We start from the raw sequence: 12,523 nt of genomic DNA on the forward strand, positions 1-12,523 counted from the left end.
TTTAGGAAAAAAGTTAGAGAATCTTTAATTTAGGAACAGAATATTCCGTTAAATCTAACTGTTTGGTCACGGTAGGGATCTAATTGAAAAAAAAATTGGTGCAGGGACTCAATTAAAAGGAAAAAAAGTATAGGGACCTAATTGAAAATTTCGCGAAACTATAGGGACCAACAGAGTAATTAAACCTTCCTTTTAACGATTTCGGTTAGTTAAATGGAACAAGTATTAATATAATAATAATAATACTATTGTATATTGTATTTTTGAGACTCACTCAATAATACACATACTTTTTTTCGTCTAGTCTCTTGTTTCTAACAATGCAGAACTTATCAATACAAATATACTGATTACTTAACAATATATATAAATATCTTAATTTTATACTGAAATTTACTACAAATATACAAAAATATTTTCTTTAATACTGTATTTTTTTTATTTTTTTTTAGTTGATAAATGTAGATTCATCTTCTTCCAAGTAATTTTTCAGTATTACGTGTTTCTTCTTCTTTTTTGTTTAATTTTTTTTTCTATTCTTGTTAAAAGAGTAAAATAAGAAGAAGCTTGAGCAGGTAAAACAAGAAAGAAAAGATGAATGTAGAACTTATTAGTACAAATACACTAAAATTACTTAACAATACACATAAATGTCTTAGTTTTACACCAAAATTCGCTACAAATATACAAAAATATTTTTATTAATGCTGCATTTTTTTTCTTTTTTTTTTTATTTCTTTCTTTCTTTTAGTTGAATGAATGTAGGTTCATCCTCTTCCAAGTAAATTTTGCAGTATTATGTATTTTTTTTCTTTGTTTGATTTTTTTGTTTTTATTCTTATTAAGAGAGTAAAACAAGAAGAATTTTGAGAAGGAAAAATAAGAAGGAAAAGATGAATAAGAAAAAGAAGATTATGATAATGGTGATGAAAAAGAAGAAGAAGAAGAAGAAGCAACAAAAGATGAGGAGGAGGAAGAGGAAGAGTTTTGAATTATGCAGAACTTATCAATACAAATATACCGAAATTGCTTAACAATACACATAAATGTTTTAGTTTTATACCAAAATTTGTTACAAATACACAAAAATATTTTCTTTAATGCTGTATTTTTTTTCTTTTTCTTTTTTTCCATATTTCTTTCTTTCTTTTAGTTAAATGAATGTAGGTTCATTCTCTTTCAAGTAATTTTGCAGCATTATATATTTTTTCTTCTTCTTTATTTGATTTTTTTTGTTTTTATTCTTGTTAAGAGAGTAAAACAAGAAAAAACTTGAGAAAATTTTATGACAAAAATTTTGGATCAGGCAACATCATCAATATGGCACAAATTTTACGATAACGATAACAATAACGACAATAACGATAATGACGATATGTATAAGAAGAAGACGATGATGACTATAACGATGATGATCGAGGAGATGGAGGAAAAGAAAGATGGAGAAAGTCCAATGAAAAAAGGAGGAGGAGGAGGAGGAGGAGGAGGAGGAGGAGGAGGAGGAGGAGGAGGAGGAGTATCAGGGTTACAAAAAAGAAGAAGAAAGAGGAGAAGAAGATCAAAAAACATGTAGTAAGGGTGCAAAGAAGAATGTGTGCGCGTGAGTGTAAATGACTTGTTGGACTTGTTTGGTTAAATATTATGAAAAATATTATAATGCTAAATTAACAGTATATTATGATTATGTAAAGTATTATCAATTATAATTGTGCATTTATTTAACAATAATAATGATAAGATTGATCTGTTTTAAAATAGAAAAAAATATTTTAATTAATACTAAATTAATTTGATATATATTAATTGCAGTTAATTAATGCTAAATTAATACTAAATAAATTTGGTATACCCATTAATTATACCAATTAATTAATGCTAAATTATATATATATATATATATATATATTATTCGACAATTAAATTTTATTCTAATAATCCTATTAATCATATATTAATAAAATTTTAACCTAACTAAATATATTGCAACGAATAACTAAAATTTTTAACTTTACAGTTGTTAATAAATCTTAACCCAACTATATATTAACTATTTTATAAAACGTTAATACAATTTTTTAGTACAACTAATAATATTATATTGGAGTTAGTTTTTGTTTGAGTAATAATCTAAAAGTATTATTTATTATTAACAAATTTTTTAACTTAACTATTTTATTTTTCTTAGTTATACTAGCCGTCAATAAAAAAGTAAATTTAGACAAAAAAAATAAATAAAATATTTTAACTCTTAAATCTAAACTCATAAATTATAAAAAAATATTATATATAATTTCTAATAACATAAAATTAATTATAAAAATTTATTATTGATATTAATATTAATTTGATACTAATATGATACACATGTGTATAATAAAAAATGTTAACAAAACTATTAATATGAATATTATATTTATGACTAATTATGTTTGCACTAAAAATTATATTAAGTGACTGATAATTAGAATGATTGAACATTAATTAATATAATTAGAATAATTAAAAGTATTAATAATTGACCATTGATATATAATTATATATTAACTACTGATTTTTATATAAATTATAAAAAATATACATTTTTAAAAATAAATTGAGACTATATATATATATATATATAGTATTAGAACACATTACCTTAACATATTTTTTTTTGTTGTCTACGGTATTCTCCAATCCGACAGATCAAGAACTAATTCGTCGTAGATCAGAACTCTATTTAAGAGTCTGTCGCTGGCCAATAAATTACTCCATTTAATACGAGAATACTATTCATCGTAGAATAATATAATAATGACGAGTCACACACTTTTACTTACCATTTTTGTACCGTACCTTTTAAATGTATTCATATCTCTATATATAAATTTTAGGATACCTATAAGAGGAATGTTAGGGGTCAATAATTTTTGTGATTTATAGCCATTAAATAGTCATCAAGATGATTTTAATAGTGTGAGATTGATGTGAGATTTCATCTCATAGCTCATTTTTCTTTGCTGGTTACATGATGGCTAGAATTTAACAAAGGGGCAATGCTACGTAACCAAAATATTATAGATAATAAATAAAGGTATATGACTAATAGTATTTGCGTTTATAAGAGAGTGTGAATCACTCTCCTAATTTAATTGACGCAATTAATTTCTTTTTATCATTAATTATCTTTCCTTATTTAATTATACTAAAAGTTAATTCCAAATTTAATGTGAATCAGATTGCGAAAATTTCTCCTTCATTATTATTATATGTATTTATAATTGTATAATTTTTTTCCTCCAAATAAAAATTTCAAATTCTTATATTTTTAATTAAAAAAAAAACTCAAATCACCTCAACACATTTTATAAAAAATAAAATATTTTAAATTTGATCAATTTTTATTTATTAAAAATTAAAAATATCTAAAATTGTTGGTTCATGACCTACAAAATAAAATAATAAATAATAATAAATTAACACCAATTTATTGATTATGGATATTATATATATATAATTATAAATATTATACGTATAAAAATATGAATGTTAAATTAGAGAATTTAACAACTTCTGGTATACAACTCATATTTTATATATAGGCTATTATAAAATAAAAAAATTAAAATTAAAAAATAAAATTTAAAAAATAATTATTAACTCATCGTATTAAAATCAATAAATAAGTATACATATGAATAGTAAATAAAAAATATTAAAATTATGACCCTTTGGTGTACATGTAAGATAATTTGAAATATATAACAAGACACATAGTTTAAAATTTGGTAATATTAATTGTAAAAATTTGTTAATTATAAATATTATATGTATGAAATTATGAATGTTATGAGTATGAAATTATGGATGTTATTAATATAAAATTTTGGATGTTATGTGCATCTTACTTAATTATGGATGTTATGTGTATGAACTTGTGGATGTTATGAATAAATTTGTCAATTGAATAAATTAATTTAGGTATTTGACATTTTTTTTAAATCTAATTATAGTAAAATTTAGAAATATATGTGAATTAAAATAAATCATTTTCACTTTGAAAAATATGAAATAAATTTTTAAATTATTAAAGACGGTGATTTAAAAAATTATACGTTGATTTAAATTTAAATGTATAATGTCTTCAAAAATAAAATATTAAAATATTTTGAATCATGATTTATTAGTATATATGTAAAATAATTTGAACTACATAATAAAATATAGTTTAAATAATTGATGATAAATACCATAACGGACAAAGAATCAATTGCAATTATTTAATGTAATTGATATTATAATTACCATTATTAAATATAATTATTATTAATATTTATTGTATTTTTATATATAAAAATCAAATTATAAAAAAGAATATTAAGTATTGATTACAATAGTGCCTAATAAAAATGGATATGATTTTCTAATTAATATCATTAATTAGCAGATTTGATAAGAATGGTGATAAGTAAAATGAACGGTGATAAGTAGAATGATAAGAGAGTGAAGTAAAAAATAAAAATGTTATTAAGTGATATAAATGAAGTAAAATATGAAAAGTTTTGGTTGATTATGGCTGAAAAATTTTGGTAACCAAACTTTTTCCTTAACGAAGTTACTGGTCCCCTAGACTTTTCCTACATGTAATTTAGTGTCTATCGTTTACTTATTTTTTATAATAAATTTTAAATTTTATATTTTTAAAATTAAATATTAATTTTTAATTTTTTTTTAATAAATTACACCAACAATTTTAAGCACCATAATAATCAACATCTATATATATACCTAACAATAACAATAATATCATATCGTATCACACACTCATCAAGAGAACACACAGAAGAACAATAATAATGTCTTCTCTCAATCATGATGATAATGCTCATCACGTAGTTGAGGACTGCATGGGAGTCCTCAAACTCTATAGTGACGGAACCGTCATCCGTTCCAACATCCAATTCAAACCCATCAATCAAAACAACGAAGACAACAACCTCGTACTTTTCGAAGATCACCTTTTCAACAAGAAACACAACCTCCATCTTCGTCTCTACAAACCCACCACTACTTCCACCAACTTGCCAATCATCTTCTTCCTTTATGGTGGAGGCTTTTGTTTCGGCTCGCGAGCCTGGCCTCACACCCATGCCTTCGGCATCCGTCTCGCCACTTCTCTACATGCCTACGTGGCCACGCCGGACTACCGGTTGGCCCCTGAGCACCGGCTTCCAGCTGCGGTCGATGATGCAGTAGAGGCGGTGAGATGGATGCAGAGGAAGGGATTACATGGAAGTGGTGACACGTGGATCGGAGATTGCATTGACTTTGACCGGGTCTTCATCATGGGGGACTCTAGTGGAGGTAACATAGCGCACCAGCTTGCGGTCCGGTTTGGTTTGGGTTCGAGAGAAATGGAGCCGGTTCAGGTACGAGGTTACGTGTTGCTGGCGCCGTTTTTCGGTGGGGAGGCTCGGACCAAGTCCGAGGAGGGACCGCCGGAGCAAATGCTGAATCTGGATATGCTAGACAGGTAAATAAAATTAGAGTTGAAATTTATTATTATATGATCCTCTTAATAAATATAAAAGTACAATTCTCTTTTATAAAGTTTAAAAGCTAATCATTTTAATTAATGGGTATTATTATTAGTATTCTGGAATTTTATATATAAGGATATAAAATAATTTTTTGTTCATAATAATTATTACTTAAATGGTCACCTTAAATTAAACTTGATTATTTAATTTTAATAGTGTATTTTTTTTTACTTGGACCAAAATTGAAGAATGATATACATATATGTCCAATGTTTGTGTACACTTTTTTTTATGTTTTTTATTTTTTGTATTTAACATAATTGATGAGCAGTGAAAAAAGTAAAAAATATTTACAAAATATAATACAAATATTATTTTCATATATTGTTCTAAGTTGCTATAGTAGTCTTGCTTTATTGAAATAGTATATATGTATGAAAAATATTTTTATATACATTTACTTATTATTTAGCTTATTATTTATATATAAAGAATTTGGGTTTTTAATCTTTTATCTCTACTTTTAATAAATGTATCATTTTGGTATTTTCAATAATAATTATAAGTATATATGCTTCTTTCAATATACGTACCTGTATTTTAAAGACTTAAACAAACTAAAATTAATTATTTAATCATTTAATTTTTGCGTGACCAAATCAAAATAACAATGATAAAATAAAGGCCAAATTTCAAACATTCTAATCCTAGGTGAAAGTAACACTTAGCTATGTAGTCCCCTTCCACTTCGTTATGTCACATACATCGTGTTGCTGCCTCGCCATTTTAACCAAAATATGTATACATATGGAGAAGAGAAACGTAGTTGTCATCAACTTTTTCATTTTTTAACCATTTTTTCAATTTTGTTCTTTTCATTGCATTCAAAGTCTTCAACAACCCATTTGCTTTGGTAATTACTTTTCAAATTCAATGGGTCAAACTACACGTGTGTTTAATGGGTTTTTAATTTATTATTGAGAAAAAGACAAATAGGTTCTTGACTTTTTATCTGCGGACATTTAAATTTCAACAATTTGAAAATACATTTAAGTCTCTGATCTTCTCAAAATTTGTACACATCGATTCCTTTGAGTCTGGTAGACTCAACAAAAAAATCAAACATGACTTTCGTTGTACTGGTTTAGCTAATATACCGATGCACACGTGAGAGGGTTTTTAAAATGGGACAAATTAAACCCAAGAATCGATATGTCCAAATTTTAAGAAAGTTAGAAATTTAAATATATTTTTAAATTTTTAAGGATATAAATGTCTGCAAACTAAAAGTTCAATGGCTTATTTATCCTTTTTCTCTTTATTATTTCTTACAATAAAAGTTCGTTACATAAAATAATTGTGATTTAATGACTATATAATGTCTTTGATAGTAAAAAAAATTGTGAGAATTATTATATGTAAAATGGATCTTTAATTTAAATAAAATAAGCTCAAGATTAAAATTTATTTTGAATTATTTGAAATTAGAAAAAGTTTTCCAAAATCAAATATTTAGCACATAGAAACTATAAAGTAGTAATATATATAGTGCTTTATTGTTTTTGAAAAAGTGTGTTGGGAACACTTGAATAGAACATTCTAAATGAAATATAGGTCCTAGGATTCTAGCTATTTCTTTTCACGATGAATAAAAGTAAACAACACTTGTTGGACTCGCATGCAAAGCAATAAAATTAAAAATATTCTAGCTAGCTGTTATCAACGCACTAAATTGAATTTCCGTCAGTTCAATGCTCAAAGAACCACCTTATTTGAAATTAAAGATATATATATAAAGTGAATTAATCCACCTTTCAGAGATAAATACCTCCCTAATTCCATAATATAATGTTGAAATCTTCACAGAAAAACATTAAAAGTAATATAATTCAAATTAAATATCCCAAAGTCCACTCTAAAATTTTTAGATATATGTCGTCATTCATATCTCTTCTTATCGTGCTATCAACTTCATTTTTCAAGAGAAATAATATTAAGATATGATATTACAATTTTTATGATCGAAAAACTTATAGTTTAATTCTATATTATACCAAAAATACAAATTCAACATAAAACTCATAAAAAAATTTATGCAAATTAAAATATTTAAGTAAATTTAGAAAAGGATTTTGTTTGACAAAATATATTTAAATATATAATTATTTATATATCTTCTTCTATTAATTTAATAATTAAAAAAAAAAACATATGACGAAATTAAATTTGTTCTCATCTTCAAAGGGAAAAAATCATTTAGAAACTTTTAGTTTATCATGTGAATTATTATCCTACCTTTCTACAAGACATAAAATATGATTATATTTTTAATATATTCCAAATTAGTTGCTTTTATATATAATATGACACAACTTTAGTTTTTTGGACTATATTAATATTTGAATGTTGTTGAATCATAATTATTAAACCCTAATAAATATTGAAGTCTAAACAATACGTATACTATTATGAAATGATTTATCTCAAAAAGTTAAATTCACAAACAAAAAGAGACATATGAATAATTATATTTTAATATATTTTTTTAAATATTAAGAACCTCTTTTAGATTTCAAAACGTGAATTGTATATTTCTTATGGTAAAAAATAATTAAAATTAAAATTTTTTAATCATAAAAATTCAAATATCCTATTTAATATAAAATTATTTATTTCAAAAATTTGAAGCAATAGGAGAATTCACATGATATACAAGAAGCATTAAATATTAATATATAGAATATTCTTTTTCTTGCTATGCAAAAATATATAGAATATTTTGTAACTGTTTTCTTTCACTCCAATCAGATTTTGGAGGCTGTCAATCCCTGTTGGAGAGAACAGAGACCACCCATTAGCAAATCCATTTGGACCTAGAAGTCCAAACCTTGAAGATGTAGAACTTGACCCTATTCTGGTGATAGTAGGTGGCAATGAATTATTGAAGGATAGGGCACAGGACTATGCAACAAGGTTAAAGGAATTAGGGAAGAACATTCAGTACATTGAATTTGAGGGGAAGGAACATGGTTTCTTCACTCATAATAATGATCCACACTCAGAAGTTGAAGAAGAGGTCATGCAATTAATTAGGCAATTCATGCTCCAAAATTCCAATTAGAACACTTAATATATATTATATATAATGATATGATGTTAGCTATGATACATTACTTTTTTATTTTTTCTATTTTCCCTTTTGATTATTTTGGTTTAGTAAGTATTATTTTATTATGGGACTTTTTTTTTTGTGATAAAGATTGTGATCGATGGAGATTGAAGTGTAGAGCAACATATTTAATTAGATATACGTTGCTTTCTTGTGGAAAATACTGGATGGTAGTTTTGGGTTGTTATCTTTCAAACTTAGTATGAATCCAATAATGTTTTGTAACAAATGCGTGGCATAATGGAATATATATATATTCACATATAGCAACTTTATTGACAAAGATACACTACAATAAGTGTGTTGGATAGCAACGGTTTATTTTAGTAATATCGACGGTTTAAAATTATTGCAAAATCACATTTTACGGTTGACACAACCGTCGTGATTTGAGATGCAGAAATTAGTTTTTGCAATAGTTTTTAATTGCAACGGTTGGTATAACTGTCGCTAAATAAAATAAATTATTTGTGACCGTTTATAATTGCTTATATTTGGATTATAATCTATATAACTATCAATATGTATAATCTTTATAAGTGTGAATTAATTCCCATCCCTTAAATTATTTCTAAAAATATGTGTAATATATATCTTTAACTATCAACAGCCGATTTGTCAAAACACATAACACAATATATATAGAAAAGCAAAGGCTAATGAAAAAATAAACTAAGCTTAAATTTACAAACTAAAATGGATGCATTACTTAAAATTAAAATGGCAGACATAATCCCCCATTCATGCTACATAAATCAAAGACTAATATTCATAATCAATAAATTTAGTATGCAAGTCATTTTCATAATCTTTAATTTCCACCTTAAAGGATGTGCATTATTTCAATTTTCGACATAAAAAATCCCTTTCAGTTGAAAGGATTTGCATGGTGGGTCCAAAATCCAAATGCAAAGGTTTCTGCCGTATAAATTGAATACAGCTACATATCTATTTTATCGATTGTTTGTAAATTGAAAGTAATTTGATATCTAGTAGTTTGGGAATGAAACCTATTTTTTTATGAATATCAGTTTTTATAAAATGCATCAAAGAATCTTTCTATCGAGTAAAATAAAAAAAATCTGAAAAATAAACAAAATAAATTTTATAATAAATTGATTGAATTTAAAATAACATTCTAAATAAATTATTTTAACATAATCGAAGAACTTTGAAATCGAAAAAATAAAGTACTGAACTTTGAAAGGGAAATAAAAAAAGATAAATGTGCTTGAAAAATAAAATTACAAGAAAAATAAAGATTATAAGAAATGTAAACGAAAAAGAAAGACATGGAAAGAACGCTACAGAAAAATGACTCGAACGCAAACTCAAAAAGTCACTGGAATATAAGTGTGCTTGAGTGTTTTTCTGAAACAAAGTTCCAACCCTTTCTTAATCGATCTTTCATTTATTTATTGAAGTCCGTGGCTAATCAAATTCAAGAATAATTTTCGCATGTGCTAATTTTCAAGCAACTATTCCACTCTTTTTGTACAACATAAGTGACTGCCAACAAACAACTTCAAATAATCTTTATTCTTCGACTAAGTACATCGATTAGCTTCTGTCTCCCAATTTTCAAAAAATCCTTCTCAATGCAAACTCCATTTTTTGAGATAGAAATTCCTCATATTTCGACTGTGGTATTTTTTTGAAATAAATATTTTAATCAACAATACCTTTATTTGTTTCCGAAATGTTTGTACTAAAAGAGAATTAACAAAGGAAGCTAAAATTTTTTTATTCTTTATTTATTAATTATTTAATAATTAATAAATATTAAATAAAATAAATTTTGATTATTATTATTATTATTTTTAGTATTATCGTATATTAAACCATTGAACAAAGTACTTTAATGGAAAAAAAAAGTCGATGGTTTAATTTATATTAAACCTTGTTATTATTTACATCTTTAATGGAAATCAAATTAAAGTACTTTCATATCAACTATATACAGTGAGAAGAGAATGATTTAGGATTGGACCAATTAAGCTAAGGAGGTATCTTCTTAGCCATGCATTCCACAATAATGATGATTATTGTACAAAAATACAAATTGCATTTGTTTTTCGATTGTCAACAATTAGTAGCAATTTTCATTCGATGATAATCATGATATGACTGGTCAATCAACAAATTAAATGAGTATATAGCTATAGCAAGTAGCAATCTATGGTAGTGGAAGCTGATTAATGTGACATCTCATACCAAATGGATCAAAGGCAACACTTTTCATGTGTTTAAACCATAGAGCTATGGCCACGGTTAAAATTGTGACCATAGGAGTGATTATAGATAAGATTATAGTCACGATTTTAAGGAGGGGTGATCATAAGCTATGGTTACGGTCAAAACCGTGACCATAGATAAGGCTATGGTCACGGTTTTAAGGAGGGATAACTATAGAGGCTAAACCGTGACCATAGCCTTAGCTATGGACCCAGTTTTAAGGACGGGTGACCATAGAGGCTATAGTTACGGTAAAAACCATGACCATAGATAAGACTATGGTTACGGTTTTAAGGAGAGGTGACCATAGAACTATGGTCACGATCAAAACCGTGACCATAGATAAGGCTATGGTTACGGTTTTAAGGAGGGGTGACCATAGAGGTTATAGTTACTGTTTTTTCATGTGATTATAGATTAACTTATGGTCAAGGTAAAAAAACGTGGCCTAAAGCGTCAGAATTTAAAAATTGTAACCGTGATTATAGGTAAAAAAACCGTGACCATAGGTAAAAAAATCGTGACCATAGATCTATGGCCACGACAGAATAGGCCACGATAAAAAACCGTGACCATAGGTTCAAAACCGTAACCATAGATCTATGATCACCCTTTTTACTAGCTAGATTTTTTTTTGTAGTAAACACTTTTAAAAGATGGTCTCAGTCCAAATTTATTGTAATGAAAAAAATAAATTTAAACAATTATTAATAAGTAGTATATTATGATTTAGTTTAGTAAAATTTTTATTTTTCACAAGTCCTATATTAAAATTGATTTTTTAAAAGATAGATAATTCATCATTAAATACATGTTATTTTTTTCAGTAAATTATATTATCTCAAGTAGAATTTTTATAAAGGTTTTTTTTTTCTTATTCTCTGATTATTATTCTTCTCTCTGTAGCCATGTGTCTTTTTATTATTAGGGAGGTGAAGTTTATGAGTTGAATGACTCAACCTTTCTACTTTCTTGCTTACTACAAGTTTATGTTTTTAAAAATTAGGTGCTTATCATATGATGCGATCATTCATGAGTTCATTTATCTCATATGATGAACACCATACTCTTATCTTTATCTAGGACTTGATGGTGCTAATTGTATGATTTTGTAAAGTCCCTTTCTACTAGTAGAGGTCCTTTTTAGTTATTATTACTTCTTATCCAATAGTTGAAAATTTAACCACAATTTGTGACATGAATGTGAGTTTGATAGTTAGGAATTTATGAGATGTTCATGAAAAAGTCAAGTGATGTTTTGTTTTTTGAATAATTATAATAATGATTAATAATAATTTAGGACTTCCATCAATTTGAAGTCCGTATGAATCTAATTAAAAAGTTGATTTGGACATTTGGTGATTGTTGTTTATTACTGATGATGTTTCAGTAGTTTTGTAGACGATTTGGTAACATAAGAGGAAACTAAAGTTGAAAAACTTTACTTCAATAACAACACAACGAGGTTTTAGACTTAATAAGACCTTATACAAATTACTTATATTTTTCATCATACAAGTTTGGATAGAGCCTTTTATTTTAGACTTTTAGTCATATATTGTGCTTTTTTTTTTTTTTTTTTGGTCTAGCTATTGGAAAA

At 25.9% G+C, this 12,523-nt stretch overlaps 1 protein-coding gene across 1 annotated transcript; it reads left to right on the forward strand.

Annotated features, from left to right (window-relative positions):
- The first annotated feature begins 4,777 nt into the window (after positions 1-4,777).
- LOC112728691 (strigolactones hydrolase CXE15) lies at positions 4,778-8,952 on the forward strand. The gene is made up of 2 exons (XM_025778946.3): positions 4,778-5,512; positions 8,328-8,952. Exons 1-2 carry the CDS (start codon positions 4,836-4,838, stop codon positions 8,638-8,640), a joined length of 990 nt encoding a protein of 329 aa, XP_025634731.1. The 5' UTR covers positions 4,778-4,835; the 3' UTR covers positions 8,641-8,952.
- The last annotated feature ends 3,571 nt before the right edge of the window (positions 8,953-12,523 follow it).

This window comes from Arachis hypogaea, chromosome 12 (genome assembly GCF_003086295.3).
Source record: "Arachis hypogaea cultivar Tifrunner chromosome 12, arahy.Tifrunner.gnm2.J5K5, whole genome shotgun sequence".
Taxonomy (NCBI): Eukaryota; Viridiplantae; Streptophyta; class Magnoliopsida; order Fabales; family Fabaceae; genus Arachis; species Arachis hypogaea.